General features: G+C 41.7%; 1 protein-coding gene across 1 annotated transcript in view; it reads left to right on the top strand.

Moving 5' to 3' along the window:
* Positions 1-1,935: 1,935 nt before the first annotated feature.
* Positions 1,936-24,893, top strand: part of LOC147596781 (uncharacterized) — a 71,229-nt gene continuing 48,271 nt past the window's right edge. Inside the window, exons 1-2 of the mRNA XM_086769534.1 lie at positions 1,936-2,096; positions 20,406-20,539. Of these exons, the coding sequence (XP_086625660.1) occupies positions 1,936-2,096; positions 20,406-20,539 (295 nt within the window). The remainder of the gene's footprint in view (positions 2,097-20,405; positions 20,540-24,893) is intronic.

Raw genomic sequence — 24,893 nt, 5'->3', positions numbered from 1 at the left:
GGAGAGGAGATGAGCAGTTGAAGTGAATAAGATGTAAAAAGGATCCTGAGAGGCGTCTGCCAGCCTGTTGTGAGGAACGGCTGTAGATGCCAAGGTCAGTGAAGAAGGAGGGGGAGGAGTAATGTGGCTCCTGGCCAAGATTCCCCTGCAGCCTGTGGTGACGACCATGGTGGAGCAGGTTGTCCCCCTGCAGCCCATGGAGGTCCATGGAGGGGCAGAGATCCACTTGGAGCCCATGGAGGACCCCACACCGGGGGAGGTGGAGGCCTGAAGGAGGATGTGGCCCATGGAGGGCCCACTGGGACAGCAGTTCTGGAGGGACTGCACCCCATGGAAGAGATGACCCACGCCGGAGCAGTTTCACGAAGGACTGTGGCCTGTGGGAGGGACCCCATGCTGGAGCAGAGGAGGAATGTGAGGAGTTCTTTCCCCAACGATGATACAGCGGCATAAACCAACGTGTGATGAATTGACCGTGACCCCCATTCCCTTTTTACCCCCGTGCCGCTCGGGAGGGGAGGTAGTAGAAATAATGTTAAGCCTGGGAAGAGGGAGGGGTGGGGGAAGGTCATCTTGTTCCCTGTCTCATTATCCTGCTAATTTTAGAAATAAATGAGTGTTTTTCCCCAAGTCGAGTCTGTTTTGCCTGTAACGGTAACTTTAAGGATTTTCTCCCTGTCCTTATCTCAAACCTCGAGCCATTTTTCTTATATCATCTCCTCATATTCTCTTGGAGGGTGGGGGGAGTGAGAGAGAGACTGCGTAGGCTGGTCCCGATCGGGGCTGAACTATGACAGTCCCTTCTCAGTTCAGGTTTGGAGTATGGAAGGTCTTATAAGCTAAAATATTAATGTCTGAAAAATTAAGTCTTTCAGTGCCGAAATACGCAGTTCTTTACCACCTAAGAAAGACTGCAGTTAGATCCTTAATACTGATCACCCCCACGCATAGTGCTCAGTTTCATTTTCTCCAGTCAATTTGAACTGTAATTCCAGGTAAAATAAATTTAATTGGTATAGATTCCCAGTCAAGTTATAACAAAACCATTAACAACTTTTTCCATTACAACTCTTCCTGTTTAAACATAGTTAAGGTAAGTTTTCAAGGGTTTATTCCCTAGGGTAATTAAACTACCTCTTATTGAACATCGACTACTAAAAGAGCATTTAAACAGGAAATCTAGTTTTCCTTTTATTTCTTGTGGGCATATTTTAATTTGCTGGCAGAACATTCAGTGGATTTCATGCCAAATCGATTAATAGAGCTAAACCTGACTTATTAAAGGTGAGGTTTTGTACCCAGACTCTTTGGTATTTCAGTTTTAAAATCGGGGATTAGACACGCTCACAGCTGCACCTTCCCCACGTGTGATGGAGCTATCTAACCGCCTCAGTCACCCCAGTAGGGCGCTGCGTGCGGCGTTCGGACCATCACGCTCACTTCCTCTGCTATGCCGGCGCTGGGACTGCTCGCGCCGCACGCCCCCCCACTCCCGCTCAGGGTTCGCAGTCTAGTTCCCTGGCAGCCCAGGGCGGGTAGCGTGTGCGTAAAGAGAGACCGGGGGGGGGGGGGGAACGGGGACGCGGTCCCACGCTGGTGGCAATGGCTGGCCTGGCTGGGTCCTTAGGAAATAGGAGGAAAGAAAGTGTTGGTTTTTTTTTTCCCTCTCCTCTCTTGCAGGGGAAGCTCTCGCGGCTGAGCTCGGAGTCTCGTCTGCGCAGAGTCGAGGGCGCCCGTTTCCCCGTGAGCTCCAGCCGGCACGGGAAGAACGGCTGCCTGCTCAGAAACACCTCCAGGGAGCAGTCGAGTTCACCGCTAGAGCGCCCACATGCTAGGACGCTCTGGCAGGTGCCGTGCGCTCCTCTCTGTCGTCAGGCCCGCCTCTTCGGCTGTGTGTGGCACTGCCGCGAGCGGAGTGGTTGTGCAGGCTCCGCCATGATGAACAGCGGTGGGATCGGGGTGCCTCTCGGCTTCCCCTTGGGCCCCACGTCTGTCATCCAGGTCACGAATCTGTCCTCGGCAGTGACCAGTGAGCAGATGCGGACTCTCTTCGGCTTCCTGGGAGATATCGAGGAGTTGCGCCTCTATCCCCCGGAGTAAGTAGGGCCTGCGCCAGCCTCCGGAGCGATAGAAACTTGGGATAAGGAAGAGGCCTAGAGAGGTCGGGAGGATGGAGGGAAGGGAAGACGCAGAAGGCCGTATGTGCCATCTTGAGTGTGGGCACCAGAGTCTCCCGTCCGTGGTCCCACCCCTTTGTATGGGGCAGGAGCCTTAGGGGAAAGGGGCTTTGCCCGGCCCTAAAATGGCGGCCCTGGTCCGGAGGAGGGGAGCAGCCGCGCCATCTCTGGAACGGTCCGCAGAAACATGGCGGGTTTTGTGTTCTTGTGGTGGCGGCTGCCGGCACTGAGTCACAGCCTGGCAAGAAGCGTGCTTGCAGGCTACCCCGAAGTGCTTCCCCGGCGCAGGTTTCGTTTCTCCCCTTTTCCTGGAAACCTCTTTTCTGTGGCCCACCTTTCTCTTCGCTCGGACTTATCCCAAGCGGAGAGGGATCGGGCGGGAGCGCCCCAGGGCCGACCTCCACCCGGCTGGCATCCGTTGTATTAAGAAGTGAATGACAAATGTGCCCTTTCAAACAATTTATCTTTTATTTTTCCTTATGAAAATTAAGTAGGAATAGCAGAAAGGGGCAGGGGGAGTCATTCCCATCCATACTTAAATTTTAATACAAAGAAGACAGAGGAATAAAATTTATTATTATTTTTTTTAAACTAAATTGCGAAAAAGATGGTATTTGTCTATTTTTATCTGTTACTAGATTATACTTGGCTAGGTTTGACTCAAGGCCATTCAGAAAAATTAAATGTGATTAAATATTTATATAAAGTATACGTAATAGGCATCCATTCATGTAAAGATAAAACAGCCTTACCAAATTTTAAACACTCTTTAATAGACTTATGATGATTTTTGTACAATTTTCTAGGTTTTTACTTTGGACTTGTTTCACAGTACACTTAATACACTTGTTTTCTCCTGATTTAATATATTTTTTTGTTTTAGCTGTTGCTCTCATTTTTCACTAGTTATATAGCAGATTTTAAGGCAAATAGATATTTTCTTGACATTTGTATGCAAATAATGTTTGTGCCTATGTATACAATTTTGCCAGTCTTGGTATACATGTAAAATATTAAAATCCAGTACCATAACAGGATTTGACTTGGAAATGTCAAGGTTATAATGCAGTAAACATCAGTTCTAAATGATTAATTTAGTTTTCAGAGATAGTATGTGGGATTGTGATTACTTATTTTACTCTTGGTTTTATTTACAATTTTTATGTGCAACTCTTAAAAATATACATTTCTTTGCCAAGTAGTTCTGGACATTTGACCTGACTTTCAAATTATTACCTCGGAAGAAAATTAAGTATTTAATCTAATGCCCTTCTTGTGAAACAGTAAAAGCATGCTTCCTATTGACTCTCTGAAAATATATTTTAATAAGTTCAGAAAATAATGTTTCATTGACAAGTGCATGGGTAGCAAAGGTATCCCAAGCAAAAAGATGCTACAGTAGATGTCTGCAATTTGTTAAAATTATTTTCTGCTTCTATTTTTTCCTTAGGTTTTTAATGATTTAAGGCTTAGATTTTTAAAAAATAAATTATTTTTATTAATTCAATTAAAAAGGAAGTTTGCTTTTTACGTTAGAGTTAACATCAGACAAAAACTAATGTCATCCCAATCTTAGCTTTAAAAACATTTCTGTAAGCAATCCAAACTTCTGATGTATTCTAGAGCATGAATTTTGTTACCTTCCTGGAACAGCGGGAAACTAATTTTTCAGTCTGGTTTCTAGCTGAAAAATATAATTCAGTTCTTGTTTCAAGAATAATATTAAAATAATATTATCCTAACTTTTTAATAGGTAAAGCAATGTGGTGAAATGAAGTTACATGTTGTATTGTGTAGAATTGTAACCTGTTTTCTCTCTAATTCTGTATTGCAAATATTCAGGCATACACAAGATATTTTTACTTAGTCAAGCATGAGTTTGCAGAGCATAGTGAAGTTGTGTTCTCTTCTGTATGAATCATCTCATTGTGGGAATACAAACACGGACTCCACTGCATGCTCAGCAAAATCGTTTATTGTTACAGCTTCTGTATTTATATCATCCAACCACCACCAGATGTCCTTTATCTTGTTTATCTTCTCTCGGAAAGTCCCTTGTCTTATTTTTCTTCTTTCGGAAAGTCCCTTGTTTCTCGTTCCCATGGCTTCTGATAGTCGTCCCCAACAATTCCCCCTTCTTGTTTTAACAGCACAGCATATGCGCTTCTATCAAAAAGCTCTTGTGAGGGCTTCCTGTAGACATCGTAAAATACAAGGGAGAACACATGCCATGGTCAACAATACTATAATTATAATAATGGCTCCTTTCAAGAGTAACATAATCCATCCTTATTTCATTCTTGTCCAATCAACAGTTATGCCACACAAAAGCTTAGCCAATAAAATTTCTGATCACACGTTATACATATTCATGACTGCTAAGCAAAACTAAGTTTCACTACCTTCTAGTAATTTTCTACTACAGCATTCTTCTACTATTACAGACATAACAACTCCAGCAACCTTCTTATCTACAAGGCCAGTGACTAGTTTTTTGCAAGCCTCTATTGAAACAAGCCATAAACAAGCCACAAATTTTGCTAACAATGCTTTGTATCTTAAAGCTTCCCTTCTCATTCCATGGCTTTCTTCCAGAGAGCATGATTGTATCCCTCTCCCAAGGTCGATGTGCTTTCACTGACTTCGAACTGGTTCAGCGAAATACCCACATCTCCCCCTTCTTTGTTTATGAGAAGAGGCTTGTTTCAAATCTTTATCTATTAAAGTTTGCACACATTTCAACACACATGGAATACAGATCAAAATACATATATATATATAAGAATGAATAAGCATCCTACACCTATTTGTAATAAGCTTTTTATCAGTCCACCAAAAAGATTTCTGAATATATCGAAACCACCACTTCATTGCAGTTTCTGTACTCTTTTTTGCAAGTTTTGAATACTTTTGTGAATAGATTCCAAATAATCAGACAGGTTCATGCAGCAAAGCCCATCAAAATCCTGAAAACCATGACCTTGTGCTCATAATAAAAAAAAAATCTATTGCTGCTCTATTCTGTTACCAACCCGATTACGCCGGAGACACCGCCGAGCAGGAGGGTGATTATCAGCGGGGTCAGAGCAGAGAAGGGAGGTAGGTGCAGCACCTTCAGGGCTTCCCCTGTTTGTAGAGTGTGCTCTGGGTCCTTTCTCTCTCCCTCCGCTCTGAGCCGCCTCTGTTTATACCCTCAGCAGATTCAGTGGAAGAGTACTGACTAGGTGTTGATGCACGCGTGGCCAGCGCATACAACAAGGCCTGTCAAATATGTGCTCTGCAGGCTAACAATGGTTCTGTTTGATATAATAGTGCTCACATAATTACACCATACTGTGTCATTGCGATATATAGATTCTGAAGCATTTACAGTCACTATCCCTCTAGTAACATTAGCTCCTGAGTAGTTAAAAAATAGACAGAAGTCCATCTTTACTGATCCCAAAAGTTCTTTCTCTTAGCTGCTGTTGTTTTACACAGTTGCCGCCCTACCGTTATCTGGCAGGTCGACCAAGCATGTTCTGAAAGGCTTATTTGAAGATGATACAGACAGACAAATGGTGTCTAGTTACCCACACATTTCTTCTTTCCGTGACTGATGTCCATGGAGCTGCCATACAGCTTGTTAACAGTCCAATGAATGCAAGGCAGCTTGAAGCGCTGGTCGTACCCATCGTGCAGGGATCCACTTGTTTACTGCTCCTGTAGAGAGACACAAGCATATCCTTTCCCCTACGTCATAAGAGGGAATGGTCCTTCCCAATTACCTGTTTCCAGATTCTTAACCATCACCGGAGCTTGCCCTCGGATGGCCTCATGTACAGTAGATGATCCAAAATGTTTCTGTATTGGGGAAGAATTGTCACTCCATCAGTTTAGAAAATTGAGTACATACATTGCTTTCGCTGACTTTTCGTTTGCAGACTTCCCTTCCATTCCCCCTTCTTGTTTTAACAGCATATTTTTAAGTGTGCCATGGGCACATTCAGTGACTGCCCGTCCAGTGGGGTTATGTGGGATACCAGTAACATGCTCAATGCCCCAAAGAGCAAGGAAGGTTTGGACTGCATGAGAAGCATATGCTGGCCCGTTATCTGTTTTAATATGCATGGGAACCTCCATTGGACGCTGACGTCCAATGTTGGCAAACATCTTTAGCATGTTCTCCTGTATGAGCAGAGGCAAACAATAAGCTGGAATGGGTGTCAATAGTTACATGTACATATTTGTGTCGGCCAAATGATGGGACGTGAGTTATATCAGGTTGCCATAATGCTTGAGAGCACACACCGCGTGGATTAACCCCATATAAAGGTGGCATAATTGTGTTTTGGCAACTGCTACAGGAACGCACAATTGCCCGAGCTTGTTCCCATGTCAGCTTAAATTGTCATTGAAGAGCTGTAGAGTTTTGGTGATAAAATTCATGGGATAGCTTAGCTTGCATGAGTGTATTTGGAACGAGGGCCACATTAGTGAGAGCGGCTGCTCTTGTGTTACCTTCTGTGACAGGTCCTGGAAGCGGGATGTGATCTCTCAGATGTACAATGAAGTAAGGATGGTCCCGTATACGGAATACCGATAATAGCTGTTGAAACTGATCATACAGCAAAGAGTTTTTAATTTCCCTTAGCATTGCCCATTCAGCGTGTTGTACTACATTGACCACATAGGCAGAATCGGAGACAATATTGAGGGATTCATCTTTCCACTTATACAAAGCTCGTACCACTGCCGCAAGTTCTACAATTTGGGTTGAACCTTCTACCAATTGTACGTCATGATGCCACTCACCATCTTGCTTCCAAACAATTACAGGTTTGTGTGTTTTTCCTGATCCATCTGTAAATATTGTCAAGGCATTTTTTATGGGCGTGTAACTTAGATGAGTTGCTGGATACAACATTAGTTCTCCTAAAAATTTCAGCATTGGTTGCTTGGGCCAATGAATGGAGATCTGTCCCGCGAATCCCACCATGGCGTAGTTGAAATATTCACTAAACTGCCATAGCCAATCTAATTGTTCCATAGTGATTGGCAAGTACAGCTCTTGTACATCTTGCCCTGTTAGTTGGCGAAGCCGAGTCCTACTTTTGGCCACTAACTGCTAATTGCTCCACCCAAGTAGTCAGTGTCTTTTTGCCTGTATGGGATAAAAAGATCCATTCTATCCGTAAAATCTGTTGTTCCAATTGTTGGCCTATCAGTGCTTTAGGCTGCTTCCTTCCTGCAAATACATATACATTAAAGGGTAAATTGGGGTCACATTGATCGGCTTGGTTAACCTGGATCTGTAGCAAAACTGTTTGTAATGCCATTTGTGCTTCTGGAGTTAGTCTCCTAGGAGAGGTTAAATCCGGATCTCCCTTAAGCACTTGAAATAGAGGCGAGAGCATTTCTGTAGAGAGGCCTAATACCGGGTGTACCCAGTTGATAGCTCCCAGCAATTTCTGCAAATCGTTTAAGGTAAACACTGTTTGAGGGATTTTTAACTTTTGCGGCCTAATTGTTCTTTCCATAATTTGTCAGCTGAGATACTGCTAGGGACATACCTTTTGAATTTTTTCTTGAGCAATAACCAATTAAAATTGGGATAATGCACTGGTGATATCATTAAGAACTCTGTCTACCAGAGAATCATTGGGTGCTGCAATCAAGATATCATCCATATAATGATAAATGAGGCTATTCTTATGCAAGCGCCTTACTGGTGCTATGGCTTGTGTGACGTACCATTGGCAGATGGTTGGACTATTTTTCATACCTTGTGGAAGTACAGTCCAATGATACCGCTGATTGGGTTCTCCCATATTGATTGAAGGCACAGAAAATGTGAATCCAAAAATGAGCATCCTCAGAATGTAAAGGTATAGTGAAAAAACAGACTTTTAAATCAATAATGATAATATTCCAACCTCGAGGTATCATTGAAGGAGATGGTAACCCTTGTTGCAAAGGTCCCATATCCTCAATTACCCTATTTACTGCCCTTAAATCCTGTAAGAGTCGCCATTTACCTGATTTTTTTCTGTATTACAAACACAGGTGTATTCCAGAGACTGTCTGTTGGCTGTATGTGTCCAAGTTGTAATTGCTGGTCAACTAACTCATTCAAATGTTGCAGCTTTTCTCTTGCTAAAGGCCACTGGTCGACCCAAACAGGGGTATCAGTTAACCATGTCAGTTTTTGAGTAAGCTGCCCTTTACCAGTGGCCATTACAATAAATTTCGTAACGACATTCACCACTGAGCAAGGAGGTCTCTACCCCATAAGGTGACAGGAATGGGTAATATTAAGGGTTGTACTGTACCCACACAATTGTCTGGACCATTGATTTGTACTACCGCTTCACTCTGCCGCAGAGCGGTGATTCCTCCCCCTACCCCTGTCACTGTAGTAACTGCTGTACCAGCCTCCCAAGTGGATGGCCAGTCATGTTTGGCCATTATTGTTATATCTGCTCCTGTATCGATTAATCTATTAATTACCACTTGGTCTTCCCCTTTTGTAACTGTACATCGTAGCATAGGGCGGCCACCTGTTATCTGTTTAGTCCAGTATATCTCTGGGTTACCTGTTGATCCAAACCCTTGCTCTCCACACTCTTCCTTAGAGACAGGAGTCTCTAAGGTTATGGGGCTGGCCTTGAAAGGCATCAATTGTGCTAATTTAACCCCAGATGGTATAAAACACGGCAGCTGTGGCATCCATAGCATAATTTTTATTTCTCCTGTATAATCAGAATCAATAACTCCTGGTAGAACAAAAAGTCCTTGCATTGTTGTTGATGATCTGCCCAATAAAAGGGTGTGACACCCATTCCCTATAGGGCCATATACACCTGTCGCCACAGCCGCAGGTTTAGTGTTTTCTAAGTATGTGGGTTGGGAGGAGGTCAGGTCCAACCCGGTGCTCCCTTGGGTGCCGGAATGGAGGGTGGCGACTCGCTTAGGCCCATCCACAGGTGTGGATTTTGGGGGGTGTTCCGGGGAGCATTTGTTGTCTGTGCGCGCCTCCCCCTGGTGCTCAGCTTGCTGTTTCCCTGATTGCGGGGTTCTGATAATTCATTGCCATCTTTATCAAATTTTGATCGACATTGGCTCGCATAACGCCTCCCCTTCCCACAATGAAGGCATATTTTGGGACCTCTAGGGCAATCCTTTTGCCAATGCCCTGGCTGCCTACAAATATAGCATGTCCGGTACCCAACTGGCAAGTGGCAAACGCTTGTGCCATTGCTTGCATTTGTCATCCATGCGTACCCACCACGTTACACGCTTCTACCATCTGAGTTATTGAAGCACCAGGATTTGTTGCCAATAAAGACTCTAGCAGCTTCCTGCAATCTTGGTTTGCATTAGCAACTGCTAACTGTTTCAACAATATAGACCGGGCTTCTGGATGATCTATCTGGCGTTCTAGGGCTTCCTTCAAACGATTTATAAATTTCATATAGGGCTCAGTAGCCTCCTGCTTTACAGTCGCAAAGGATTTTGTCCCACTACCACTCCCATCAGGGAGAGTCAGAAGGGCCCGTAAAGCAGCATTTTGACTCTGTAATAAAGCGTCACGGATAATTTGCAATTGCGCATCATGTGGTGCAAATGCACCCTCCCCCATTAATACATCAATCCCGACACCATACAGAGGGTCGCCTGGCTGCCAATTCAGGTTCTCAACTGACGCTTGCTCGCATTGATCTCTCCATGATTGCTGCCATAACATATTCTGGGTAGGGGTTAGAATTATCTGCGCCAATATATGCAGCAACCACTAGGTAACATCAATGTTGTAGTGAAAACTGATTGAATTAACCCCTTTGTATATGGCGAATTAACTCCCTCCTCCTTTACGCTACGCGGTATTTCTTTTACCAACCCAAACTGAAACACTTCCCACTGAGCGGGACCATTGGGCTGGAGTAGCACAGGCGTAGCCGCAGCCTTCAATAGGTCCATGTCCCCTTCCGCGGCTGCTTGCTGCAGAACATCCTTCCACCGATCGACCAGTTCCGTGGTCATCACCGGAGCCGCTAAATTAATTGGCGGGATGTGTTTCTGCGAATTATCGGGGCAAGATGGGAAAAGATCTGGCTCCTTTTCCGGATCTATGGGACCTGGATAAAAAGGATTTTCCGGCTCATTGTTAGTCTTTGCTTCCATGGACGGAGAAGCGGACGGGGTAACGGGTGCTGTTGGGTCCCCTTTCTGCGTGTGATTCTTTAAGGCTTCAAACATGACACGCCACACCGGTAATAACCTTTGAGCAGCAGGGTCACCATGCGTTGCACAGTCCCATAGTCTAATACCTATGGTGTCCCAGGTGCCCACCGTATATATATTAGAGGTGTTAGCATCTGATACGTGAGCAGACACCCAGACCAACGAGCTCTTCAGGTCAGTGCTGTTAATAGCACAGTTCTGTTTCTCTAGCACCTTTGTTAGAATCGTAAAAATTGATTTATGTTCCTTTGGAGCCGTGCTTCCCATCGTGAAAAAAAAGATAAGGTTTATGACTTATTGGGGAGTGAGAATTATGTATCTGGCACCTATAGGCTCTTCAGTGATTGTAGAACAAAGTATAGGGCTATGCTATAATTGTCTGAACTAGCATTATAAGAGAGAAGAATTCCTTTTTATCTATTTTCTACATTTCTGCAGTTTCCTGGCATTAACATGTCCTTTGGTTTTATAGGGTGTAAAAACTAACAGGAAGTCTCAATTGTTGAATATAATTACTTACAGATTACGTTAAATAGAAAGTATATTAATGTTAGATTAGTTCACTTAAAGTTCTTGTAAGCATGCAAAATGTGTAGGGGAAGAGAGAGAAGCCACCTCATTTTTAAATGCATTAAATAAAATGCAAATTCTTTAAAATGACTCTTCAGTATTCCTAGCGAGCTTCCTGAACACCATGAATTTTTTCCAGCAATTAATATAAGACGACTGTGGTTTTAAGTAGCAGTTTCTGATAGAATCCTTTATTTTGCATGCTGAATCGATTGGGAGGACGTTTATGAATGTTAAATCACACTATGCTCTTTGGTAGTTTGTCACTTCGTGTTTTATCTTAATTCATCAAAGCCCTTCAGTTTCTTCAGTCACTGATAATCATAGAATCATAGAATCATAGAATGGTTAGGGTTGGAAGGGACCTTCAAAGGTCATTGTTGTAGTTCAGCCCCAATTGGGACCAGACTACGCAGTCTCTCTCTCACTCCCCCCACCCTCCAAGAGAATAGGGAGGGATAATATAAGGAAAACGGCTTGAGGTTTGAGATAAGGACAGGGAGAAATCCTTAAAGTTACCGTTACGGGCAAAACAGACTTGACTTGGGGAAAACTATTCATTTATTACTACAAACAGCAGGATAATGAGACAGAGAACAAGATAACCTCCCCCCACCCCTCCCTCTTCCCAAGCTTAACATTATCTATACTACCTTCCCCTCCTGAGCGGCACAGGGGGGAAGAGGGAATGGGGGTTGCGGTCAGTTCATCACGCGTTGTTTTACACTGCTCCTTCATGGTCGGGGGAAGAACTCCTCGCATTCCTCCCCTGCTCCAGCGTGGGGTCCCTCCCACGGGCCACAGTCCTTCGTGGAACTGCTCCAGCGTGGGTCATCTCTTCCACGGGGTGCAGTCCCTCTAGAACGGCTGTCCCAGCGGGCCCTCCACGGGCCACAGCCGCCTTCAGGCATCCACCTCCCCTGATGTGAGGTCCTCCACGGGCTCCAAGTGCATCTCTGCCCCTCCGTGGACCTCCATGGGCTGCAGGGGGACAACCTGCTCCACCATGGTCTTCACCATAGGCTGCAGGGGAATCTTGGCCAGGAGCCCTGTCCAACCTGGTCTTGAATGTTTCCAGGGATGGGGCATCCACCACCTCTCTGGGCAACCTGTTCAAGTGCACTACAACTCTCATTGTAAAAATTTTTTTCCTAATACCTAATCTAAATCTACCTCGCTCTATTTTAAAACTGTTACCCCTCGTCCTATCACAACAGGCCCTACTGAACAGTCTCTCCTCATCTTTCTTGTAGGCCCCCTTGAGGTACTGGAAGACTGCTCTAAGGTCTCCCTGGAGCCTCCTCTTCAGGCTGAACAGCCCCAACTCTCTCAGCCTGGCCTCATAGGAGAGATGCTCCAGCCCTCTGATCATATTCGTGGCCCTCCTCTGGATCCTTTCCAACTGGTCCATGTCCCTCTTATGTTGGGGGCTCCAGAACTGGACACAGTACTCCAGGTGGGGTCTCACCAGGGCAGAGTAGAGGGGGAGAATCACCTCCCTCGACCTGCTGGCCACGCTTCTCTTGATGCAGCCCAGGATGCGGTTGGCCTTCTGGGTCACAAGGGCACATTGCTGGCTCATGTTGAGCTTCTTGTCCACCAGCACTCCCAAGTCCTTCTCCTCAGGGCTGCTCTCAATCCATTCCCCGCCCAGCCTGTATTTGTGCCTGGGATTGCCATGACCCAGGTGCAGGACCTTGCACTTGGCCTGGTTGAACTTCATGAGGTTGGCACGGGCCCACCTCTCCAGCCTGTCAAGGTCCCTCTGGATGGCATCCCTCCCCTCCAGCGTGTCGACGGCACCACACAGCTTGGTGTCATCGGGGAACTTGCTGAGAGTGCACTCTATCCCACTGTCTGTGTCGTCGACAAAGATGTTGAACAGGGCCAGGCCCAACACGGACCTCTGAGGGATGCCACTTGTGACCGGTCTCCACATGGACATTGAGCCATTGACCACCACTCTCTGAGTGCGGCCATCCAGCCAATTCCTTATCCACCGAGTGGTCCGTCCATCAAACCCGTGTCTCTCTAGTTTAGAGAGAAGGATGTCGTGTGGGACAGTGTCAAATGCCTTGCACAAGTCCAGGTAGATGACATCAGTTACTTGTCCCTTGTCCACTGATGCTGTCACCCCGTCATAGAAGGCCACCAAATTGGTCAGGCACGATCTGCCCTTGGTGAAGCCATGTTGGCTGTCACCAACCACCTCCTTGCTCTCCATGTGCCTTAGCATGGTTTCCAGGAGAATCTGCTCCATGACCTTGCCAGGAACAGAGGTGAGGCTGTAGTTGCCTGTAGTTGCTCGGGTCCTCCTTGTTCCCCTTTTTAAAAATGGGGGTTATGTTCCCCCTCTTCCAGTCATCGGGGACCTCACCAGACCGCCACGACTTCTCAAATACGATGGACAGTGGCTAGGCAACTTCCTCTGCCAGTTCCCTCAGGACCCACAGATGGATCCCATCAGGTCCCACGGACATGTGTATCTTCAGGTTCCTCAGATGTTCCCGAACCTGCTCTTCGAGTACAATGGGCAGTTCTTCATCCTCCCAGTCCTTGCTTCTGCCTTCCACAGCTTGGGTGGCGAGACAAGAGCCCTTATCGGTGAAGAGTGAGGCAAAATAGTCATTGAGCACCTCAGCCTTCTCCATGTCCTGGGTAACCAGGACATCGGTTTCCTTCCGGAGGGGGCCTACATTCTCCTTGGACTTTCTTTTGTCCCCTACATACCTATTGTTGTGGTTTTGTTTAGTGGGGGGGCCTAAGGTGGTAGCTTCTGTAGGAAACTGCTAGAAGTTGCTCCCCTTTGTTCAGTGGACTCGGCTGGGCCTAGGGTGGACCCTAATTGGTAGCAGAATGTTCCGTGATAACGCCTCTGCGATAACGTATTTAAGAAGGGGAAAACAGAAAAAAAAAAAGGAGAAGATGTGAAGCAACTGAGCAGGGGCAGAGGCGCAGAGGGGGAGGCGCAGGCCTCATGGGCCTTGCAGGCCTCACCCTCTGGCCTCTCGCCAGGCAGCCGACTGGGCCCAACTCGGTCCGGCCCGGCTGCAAGAAGTGGAAAGGAGATGAGAAGTGAATAAGCTGTAAAAAGATCCTGAGAGACATCTGCCAGCCTGTTGTGAGGAACAGCTGCAGATGCCAAGGTCAGTTCAGAAAGAGGGGGAGGAGTAATGCTGCTCCTGGCCAAGATTCCCCTGCAGCCTGTGGTGATGACCATGGTGGAGCAGGTTGTCCCCCTGCAGGCCATGGAGGTCCACGGAGGAGCAGAGATCCACCTGCAGCCTGTGGAGGACCCCATGCTGGGGTAGGTGGATGCCTGAAGGAGGCTGCGGCCTGTGGAGGGCCTGCGCTGGGGCAGCCATTCCTGAGGGACTGCACCCCGTGGGAAAACGACCCATGCTGGAACATGTTGACGCGGAAGTAACGGACACTGCTGACGACCAATATGATCAAGCAAATGCCGATTTATTGTTGATACATCCCGGTTAATATAGCCCTTCTAATTCCGTATCATGCGCAAGCTCTCTACTAATTGGTTAACTATATCATGCACGCGCTCCTAGCTAAAATATGATTCGTTAAGTCTCTATGTTCACGCGCACGGCTCTCTCCACCTGCACCCTGCTTCATGTTCAGCCCCCAGTCACGTATGCCAGCTGTTTTCCTTCTTCTCAAGGTTGCTTCATTTACTTTCTCACAGGAAGCTTCATTACTTTCTCACAGACGGCCTCATTATTTTCTCACAGGTGGCTTCAGTACTTTCTTACAGGCAGCTTCAGTACTTTCTCACAAGCAGCTTCAGTGATGTCCTTGAGGCCTGCTGCTCACAAACATAACAATTCCATTCGGTCTGGATTGTTCACTAAGTGCCCCTGGTACTCCAGGTATCCAACATTTTATTGAAAAGACATTAACATGAATCATCTTTCAGTGGGTCAGAGATGCTTGTTACTGGTGGCTGTTTGTGTTTAGCTATTTTCTTACAAGAAAGTTTTAATTTTTACTTGATTGTACAACTATATACTGTTCTGCTCTCTGGAAGGCTTTCCATTGAAACTTTAATATAAAAATTGAAAGCACCTATTTGATGAATAACATAAATTAACAAGTATAAGTTATGTGGAGGTGGGAAAAGAGGTGGTATTTTTTAATCCACTCATTTTACTCTTAAGTAACTTGTATTTTATTATCATATCTTAAAGAGAATATCTGAATTGATGTTTTATCATGTTACAACTGTCTGCTGTATTGGTTTAAAATTGATATCAAAAACTTACCCAAGAAACTTTGACTTAATGAGGTTTTTTAACCCTTTCCTTGTAAGACTTGTTTCTTAAAGACTGCTGTAGGTGACTTTCAGTGCTCAAAAACTCCTTTTATTCTATTTCATTACTATTGGCAAGCATTTTGGTCATTTCTTCTCTGTTCCATAAACAGAGCTTTAGCCTTGAGAAGAAGGATATTCAGAGAAGTTGCGCTTTTTTTTTTTTTCCAACTGCTTAGAAATGAAAGTAAGGGATGATTGTAAAATCCTTTGAGAAAATAGAATTTCGATGTTGTTGGGTTTTTAAATTTACTTGTACGTATAGTATTTTCCCACATGAGATCTGGTTTCTTCCTGAAGCCAAAGACTTAAATATCATAAAGAAAAGTTAAAGATGTATATGAAAATGACTTGGAAAACTATGATTAGATAGGGTGAAACAGTCAACAAGACCAGAAAATAGTATTACAGTCACAGCCTGTGTTAGGGAATTAGTTTATGTACTAAAAGTTGTTACTATGTCAGGGCCTCGGTGTGGATTTGCCACTTCTGTGTAGAAGAGGGTGGCTTTAGTGGGGCTTCGCTGCCAGCTTCCATGATATTTTGTCATCAAAGTCTGAGGAAAAACTCCTGAAGTTTTGAATATCTATGTATGGTCCTGATTTGGCTAGATCTGAATTCCTATGTTGAGAATGGAGAATTGCTGTCATTGTTTAACAAGTGCTCCTCAGTTTGCCATTTGCAAAACTTTCAGTGCTTATTGAGTTTTCTCAAGTGAGAATACATAGAGGCCTTTTAGGAGGTAGAACAGAGGCATCCTGCAAGCCTGTGTGTGTAAAAGATCTCTAAGATCACACTTGTGTGGTGATGCAAGGAGCATGAGAGGGTATGTTGTGTTCCCTGCTTTGCAGAATGTTCTTCGAAACTTTTGTGTCTTTGCTACATGTTTTGTTTGTTTGTTTTGTGTTTTTTTTTAATCAGCCTAAAGTTATTTACACTCAAACTTACAAAATGCGTTGTCCAAGAAAATATTAATTTGGTACCTTTCTGTTGGCTGTTTAAATAGACTTTTGTGCAAAGATGAAGTATGGCTTCTTTTTCTCACAGTTCTGAACAAGACAGATATCAGTCTTTATCACTTTCAGTTTGCAGTACAGTTGAAATCTGAAGCTGGTTTGCAGGGTGTGACAGATCTTTTGCCTTGGCTATTGTCCTGGTTTCGGTAGGGATGGAGTTAATTTTTCTCTCAGTAGCTGGTGTATTTTGGATTTGGTGTGTGAAGAATGTTGATAAAACACCCTGATGATATGAGTTGTTGTGAATGAGACCAAGGACACTGTCCTGCTTTCCAAGTCTTGCTAATGTGCAGATGCAGGAAGCTGGGAGAAAGACAGACAGAATTGACCCAAACTGGCCAAAGAGAGTATTCCATGCCATAAATGTCATGCTCAGTATATAAGTGGGGGTTGCCCATGGGAGGGAGCATCCATTCATGCATCCATTTTCCCCATCTTGTCTCTCTCGTCTACTGGCATCATTCTCTCTGCCTTGCTGGCTTGCTTTTTCCCCCTTTGCTTGCTGCTCGGTGTCATTTCCGTGATCGCTGCTCAGGATGGGCTGCATCAGTCATTGGGACATGGGGGGGTGAGAAAACGTACATTGTTCATTTTGTATATATTAATATCCTTATATTTTGTTATTATTGTAGTTTTCCTTTTTAGCTATTTTAGTAAACTGTCTTCATCTCAACCCATGAGTTTTCCTTTCTTCCCATTTTCTCTCCCTCATTCCCACTGGGGAGGGGGAGGGTGAGCGAGCAACTGTGTGGTGGACTCGGGCTAAACCACCATAGGTATGTACTCCAGTATGCCAACTACTCATACAGCCTAGAATTGATTTTTGGCACACTAGGAGACCAGTGATGTCTGTAGTCAGATTCTTCGTCCCAGTCATACATTTGTGTTACGCTTGTCACCCCGTTGAAGTCTGTGTTTCAGAGAAGCCTTCAAAATTATGTTTTTAGCAATAAGCCCTCAAATGTGGCTGTAAGAGGATTTTTGAACAGTTAAATATTGAAAAGCTTTATTGAGCAACAATTGAATTTTTTCAGAATTAATTGTTTGAAAAGCAGGGAGGCACAAACTGTCTGCATTAGGTGTTGAAAGCTCTGCTACAATACTGTTTGCTTCCAAATGTTCTAGAGTGATCTTGGAGGCTAGTACACACAAGTGTTTCTTAAACATCCTTATATCCTGCAGTGACCGCAGTATAGATAAAGCCTTTGAGATAAAACACAGAGCTTTATTTAAATGTACTGCACAATTATTCCAGAACATCTTATTTTGTTAGATTATTAATTTCTGTTGTTGTCTCCACCACCACCACCACCCCCCTGAGAAAATTTGGACCCTTAAAGGGATGTTTTGTAGCCTTTTATTTGATTTTTTTACTGTAGCTTTCTGAATAGGTCATTCTTATGTTTTTGGTCGATGGTTGTTCTGTTGGGAGATGGATGTTACTGTCTCCCTACAAAGGAAAACAAAAATGGCAGAAACATCTGAATACTATTCAGATCTTTGTTTCCTTTTTGAGTTTTCTTGCTTTCCTAAAGACACTGGATTATAGTAACCTTAAGTCAGAGATGTAGGACTTGCTTTTTTGCATCAGTGCTTTGTAAACCTAGGAAGAAGACTATGACTCTACCTCAATTCAACCTCAGAAAAGGTTGGCAGAAAAAAAGGAACAAAAGGAATTAAAACAGAATAGGACTTTTATGTTTTAAGGAAGTCTTTTTACGAAGCCTACTGGGGAAGTTTAGGAGGCCCACTTTGTAAAAGGAGAGGACTCAGTCACTGTGAAACCTTTTAGAATTTTAGATCTTTTGGATCTTAATCATCTCCCTCGATGTAGATGCAACATTGATGTATTTTCAGCAGAGGTGGTCTCCTTATGAGAGAATTTCTCCTCTTCATCACTTCTCCAGTGAATTGCATGATTAGCTTAACCTTCAGAAAACATTTTGTACCAAGACTTGTTTTTAGAGCCTTGTTGCAGCAGCGTTCTGATGTTAATATTTTTTAACATATTTTCCAGATAGCTTTTGTGATTGAAATCCAGGAAATACAGGAGGGGAAATATAAAAAAATACACTTGTTACAGCTGGCTCTAGATGTTGAAATTTGTAAGGATCATTTATGGAGCCTGGAGCTGCCTGGAACAGAATTGTGTTTTTGACTTAGCAGTGAAAACAGAAAAGGAAAAAGCCAAGAGATGTTGGAAGTGTGGACCTCAGATTCTTCAGTGGAGGCTTCAGCCATTTGGGTTGTAATACTGGCAGGTGTATTTAAAAACAAACAAACCCCAAACAACAACAAAAAACCCAAAACACCCTCCCCCCCAAACCCAGACACAGATGCCCCTTCCACTCCTCCACCCCCCAAACCAAAACAAACAAAAACCTCTGTGGCCATTAAAAAAAAAAATAAAATCTTTGCAATGAGCAAAGTCTGTCTCTTCAGAATATGTAAGATTACAATTTGTATGCAAACATTTCTACTGAGTACTGAGAAAGTCATAGCTGTTTGTCAGCTCTGATGGAAAGTGTTCTGAACCAAGACCTTACAGATAGCTCAAAAGCCATTTTATACATTTATTTCCTTCCTGAACGTGAAAACTTGAAACTGTGAAAGCATCGTCCACTGCAGACAAACTAAACGGACAGAAGAAATGTAGTCATCTTGCAATGTTTTTCTAAATTGTATAAGGTTGACTTTCATATTTATATTTCTTCCACTCCCTGTTTATTTTTGCTTCCTCAATATTTCTGTTTTCACAGAATTTTCCATCTTAAATGTTTCTGATTGCCATTCTAAAGTTGGACAGCTCTCTAGATATTTTAACTAGATGTTACCTTTGTGGTAACCATAAATCATAGAATCAATCTGCCTGCCTCAGACTAAGTTCTTGGTTAATTTATACAATTAATATGATGAAACTGTATCTAAAACTTCTGAGTTTGTATTTAAATACTAAAGCCTAATTAATTCCATACAGCAACTTTAGGAGTACCTGCTTGGAATTCGGGGGAATACAAGATGGATTGGACTGAATTTGAACTGCTTCTGATACTTCCAGAAAGCTGACAAGTGTTTCTATTTCAGTTGAGGGAGGGTTAGGATTAAACAATTCATGCAGTGCATTTTCCATGGTTTACTACTTTGCTAGAAGACAGATGTTTTTTTTTTCAAGTTGAACTTGCTGATATTCCAGCAATATCCTATTGTATTCTGTCTTTGAAGGCTTCACCTGTTTTTACTTCATATGAAGAAATAAACTGCTTGTATAAAGAGTATAAACCTTGACTAGGGAATATATTTTTTAAAGCAAACTTATTTGTTTTTGATCAAGATTACAAAGTTTACGTATTGTGCTCTGTTGGTGTACTTTCTAATGGAAAAGCAAATTACCCAACATATATCTTTTAAATTTTCTTCCTTATTCTAGCCTAATAGTGAATTCTTCTTACCTCCTCTAGTGTTATCCTGTACTATACCATGCCAAACTAAGGCAGATGATAGAAAGAATTTTTGTTACATTAGGGAACTAAGACTTGACATTTGAAATAACTCTCAAGAACTGCTTTTATCTTAATATGAATTAACAAAAGTTCTTTTGTGAAAGCCTAAGAAAGGGTATCAGTTAATATGGGGTAATATCTGAAGGACCCACTAAAAATGACTGGTCTTATTGTTATTGTCTGACTTTCTTAAACAAGGATTATTTGGAGGATAAAAGATAAACTATAAATTATTTACTCGACAAATGTGTTGAGTAAATGTGCTACTTATAGTAGTAATTTGGAATGTACTGGTGAATGTTGTTTAGCAAGATTTGTAAAGAAAATCAGCCTTGTTAATTTGGGATTTTGGCTTCTGTAAGTTTCTGTTAAAAAAAGAGGAGGGGCTATGCTATGGTTTTTTTAGTAAGTAGGCAAATTAGTACATTTCAATACTCTTGTATTTTGGGTAATTTTCCAGGAAGTCTAAAATGTTTTTTTGGGGGGAGTTTTCTTGTTTTGTTTTGTTTTTTTAATTAAGAAATAATAGTTGAAAATACATGCATACAGTTATTTAATATGGCTAATTGATTTTTTTCCTTTTATCTTGCAGCAACGCACCTCTTGCTTTTTCCTCCAAAGTATGTTATATTAAGTTTCGTGAAGCATCAAGTGTTGGTGTGGCCCAGCATCTAACTAACACAGTTTTTATTGACAGAGCTTTGATAGTTGTGCCTTGTGCAGAAGGTTGGTATTTTAGACATTCTTCTGTAATATTTGTCTTTGTCCTGTCTGCTAATTGTTTTAAGCTTTCTATGTAAAAAGGTGGTGCTCTGTTGTTATTTTCTTGCTTTTTTAAAAAAATCTTGAAACAAAATTGAAAATTGAACGAAGAAACACAATGATATAGATTTAATTGAAATTCAACATTAGAAAAAATTAGTTGATTTAAATTAGAATAATTCAGTTTTCCATAGTTATTACATATTTTGGGGGAAAAGAAGGTAAAATAATTCCCTTCAATATGGTTTGTATTGGCAAGCTTATTCCCACACAGAGTTCTCACTGAAGTCAATGGAGCACTGAAAAGTAGACATTTTCCTGGCACTGATAACATTGCAGTTTGGATCTTAATGTATCGCCCTTGGTGTGGTGGTTTTTTTTGTTTGGGATTTTTTGGTGGTTTTTTTTTAGATACTAACTATTTTTCCATTTTTTTTAGACTGAATCCAAATTTTGTCTGGTAGATGTGATATATGCATTTGACCATCTTAGATGCATCTAATCTAAAATATTTTGCATTTGTGGTGATAATTACTGTTTGAATGTAAATGTTTACCTGCTAGTTTAGTTAAATTAAAAAAAAATATTTTTCCTTTCTTGTTACTATGGAAAATATTACTTTGTGTGCAGTAAAAAGGTTTTCTTATGCATACTGTTACTCTTTTTTTATTTTAGATATCTCTTTAAAAATGCAGTCAGCTGTACAGAATGCTTCTAGTGTAAAATATTTTTATAACTCTTAATAAAATAAAATACTTCGTGAATACTAAATATACAGGTGTTCCTTTAACTAGCTTTGAGATCATGCTTTCACGGATGTGTTGAATACAAGTTAGTTCTTATTGTTAGTATGCTATCCCAGATCTAAATACAGTTCTATGAAGCATGTTTCTACTGTAGGCAGATCACTGGAGTTAGGCAGAGTCCTATTGACTTCAGTGGGATCATTGTAGGAATTGAGCATCCGCCCATTTGGATCTGGACATTTTGCCTCTTTGGAGTGGAAACATTCCAGCTGGTGGAGTGAAGCTAACTTCACTTTCAACATGGTAGCTGTTTTGCCATGAACAATGATATTTATTGATCCATAAACTGCAACAAGTCCAGAAATATCTCCTATTAATAGGACTTTTCTAACTGCAAGAGTCAGATTTTGGTTCAAAAAGTACTGTTGACTTCTTGGAGTTTGATAACAGTGGTCCCAGAGTACCATTTTTTGGCATATTTGCCACATCATGATCTGGATAGTATGAGATTAGTGCTGCTGTAATAGTGGTCTGGGGTGTTCCTAGCAAACTCTGACAAGTCTCCAAAATTTCATAGACTCTAAAATGACCTACAGTATACTGTCTGTTCTTGTAGCCTTGTTAATATGGGCATATTAACAAGTCTTTGTGAAGCCTAGATTTTTAGTTGCTTTTATGCTTTATTTTGGGGGCTTTTTGGTTTTATTTTTGGAACTTGTTTTTAAACCACAAAGAGATATTGCTGTGTCCACTTGAAGCTTTGTAGACGTTTTGGGTAGGCAAATTGTTATCAGACCAGAGTCGTCATTATTGAAAAATTGCCCTTAAATAGTTGACTACAAATTCTTCAGGATATTAGTTTTACGTTTTGTTGAAAAGACGTTAACACTGGTTCAGTACTGCCAGAAAGGAAAGATTGCCGCCTAATGAATGAACAACAATTTCTGGTGTTTTTCTTGTGATGAGATCACTGCCTGACGTGATATGGCAACAGGCAGGTAAAGCTACATTTTCCTGTGTCTCTTGATGGTAGACAATAAGTGGAAGGAGAATAAAATCACAGTTCTGAGAAATCTTGTTCCAACCGTTTGTAGCTGACTTATTAGGCATTTCTGAGAAAATGTATTACAGAAAAATTGTCACTGTTCCAGATTATTCTGGACCCCACAGATTTATGCATAATTAGGTGAACAAGTGATTGAGTCATGAGGCCAATTTTTTTAAAGTCAGAATACTGTTTCCATGTAACTTTCTAACAGAATCACTAATTTTAATTTATAAAGATGTGAATTCATATAGGTTTAACTTTCTGAGGAATTATTCTGTGGAATAAGCATGGCTTTGGAGACCACAGTGCAACATTTTTGATTCACTATGTATCATTGTTAACAGAGTCAGTGGAGTGTATCACAGGCTTTAAAAGTAGCAATGGCTATATTCTACTGGAAGGTTAAATTATATCCATGGCCAACAGTGCCAGTAATAAAATGTTTCATGCGCCGAATTGAACACAGAGGAGAGGTAAAGCAAAACTCTGAAAAATTGGTTTTGAATAACAGAATAAAATCCAAAATTTGGAGTGTATTTAAACAGTGATAAATGAAGGGAGTATGAGGAGGGAATCACTACACAATGAAAACAATGTTAGTTTTGTGATATTTAATAAACAATTTAACAAAAATGTAATTGCAAATGAAGTAATATTATTGAGTTATCAAAATATGACTTTCTTTTGTGTGTATTAGTAGATTTAAACGTTATACTTTGAGAATGCAAGGGTTGAAAGATAAACCAAGATGCCACCCTAATCATTCTAAATTTTATGTCCACATTGTCTGGTAGATGGATTTTGACTATTAATTTGGTTTTGTATGTTTTCTCTGTGTGATATTTGTGCATTATTAGATGACTAGACTGGCCAAGGCAGACCTGTTACACTTGCCTGAGTTAGGCATTGTTTGTCATGCCACTAAACCTGCCGCCAAGTGAAACCTTCATGGGGGAAATGAGATCGAAGTCTGGCCTGCTGAAGATGGACGCCCTGTCTCTGTTTTTACTTTATTTTGCTTTCTTTCTTTTGTTTCTTTGATTTTATTTCTTTCCCTTTTTGTTTTGTTCTATTAAATCTCTTTCCCTTGTACTTGTGAACAGGCAATTCAGTTCTGAAAAAATGTTATTTTTTAAAGGGTACATACACAATGTTTCATTTTGAAGTTGACCTGAGGCCGCTTGTGGATGGTATACACAGAATTTAGAATATAATTAACTAAGTTTTATGCTGTGAATTATGGATAAATTTGGTTTGGAATACATTTAAGCATCTAAATTCAACAGATGAGCACATTGTGTCAGACTGGAATAGTGAAAAATATAACAGTTTTAAGATGCATTCTTTCATATGTTATACTTTATGAGCTTATCTTGGAAGAGGACAGTTGAAACTTACTTTCTGGAGAAATTAACTTTACAAAGGAAAATCATGATCTTTCTCCGCTATTTTTTTTTTTTTATTTTAGGTTGCATGATCTGTTTAAAAGAAAGCTTTCTATTTATGTCTAATATGAAGAGTTTAAAATAACTATTTCTGATATTGAACTTTCATTAATATTGAATGTCATTAAATATTTGTTTGCTTCTGATGAAACCTTGCTCCAGTGAGGTCAGTGGCAGTAAGATTTCATCCTTTTGTTTTTGTAATTTTTAGAAAAAAAACTGTTTACCACTCATAAGTACAAATGCAGCCTGAGGTTTTGGTTGGAATGTGTTATGTGAGGCACGTTGTCTTTTAACACTATTATTTGTGGGAAGATTTAAATGTTCTGTGTGTATGTGTGTGTATGTATGTATGTGTATTGCATTTTTATATGCTCCAGTGGTGATTATTTCAAGAAGAGGTTAAAAAAAAAAAAAAGTGTCATTTCACAATCTCAGAAGCCCTGGCAGTTCATGCTGGAGTGATTGAGAAAGTTCTCATCCCTAAATTATGTTCTTTCTTGTGAAACGGAAGCCCTGAAACAGAAGTGCTGGTCCAGGTGTCTTGTCTAGTCCTCAGGCATTGCTCTTCCCAGCCAGCTGCATTGGAACCGATTGGTTTCACTAGTAATGCACCAGGCTGTGAACTGCAGCTGGGAAGAGCTTTGCTTCGTGATCTCTCTTGGATTTAGGTGTGCCAGTTGAGGTAATTACCAGTAGTTGTAATCTCTTTAATCTCTATTGCTAAATCCAATAAGAATCATTAATTGAATCACACAGAAATTATTTTATTTGTAAGTGCATTTTCCATTGATTTAAAATAGTAGGAAAATAGCAATTCCTTTAATTATGTTTCAAGTGAACAGAAAGTATTTTTCAAACAAACGTACTTACTTATTGCTGAAGTAGTTTTGGGGGGGAGAGGAGGATTAACCATGTAGTTTCCTACAAAGAGTAGGAAATTAATTTCTTCTGAGCACATGGAGGAAGATAAAAATACTGTTATTAGTACCTGCTTAACACAGATACTTCTGTTCAGCATTTAGCAAAATGGATTCTGGTATAAACTTTGTTGACTAGTGCTCTTAAGCACTTTGATA

This window comes from Chlamydotis macqueenii, chromosome W (assembly GCF_036417535.1).
Source record: "Chlamydotis macqueenii isolate bChlMac1 chromosome W, bChlMac1.mat, whole genome shotgun sequence".
In the NCBI taxonomy this organism is placed as follows: domain Eukaryota; kingdom Metazoa; phylum Chordata; class Aves; order Otidiformes; family Otididae; genus Chlamydotis; species Chlamydotis macqueenii.
Note: the sequence above shows the minus strand (reverse complement) of the source record. Positions and strands in the feature narration are given on the sequence as shown.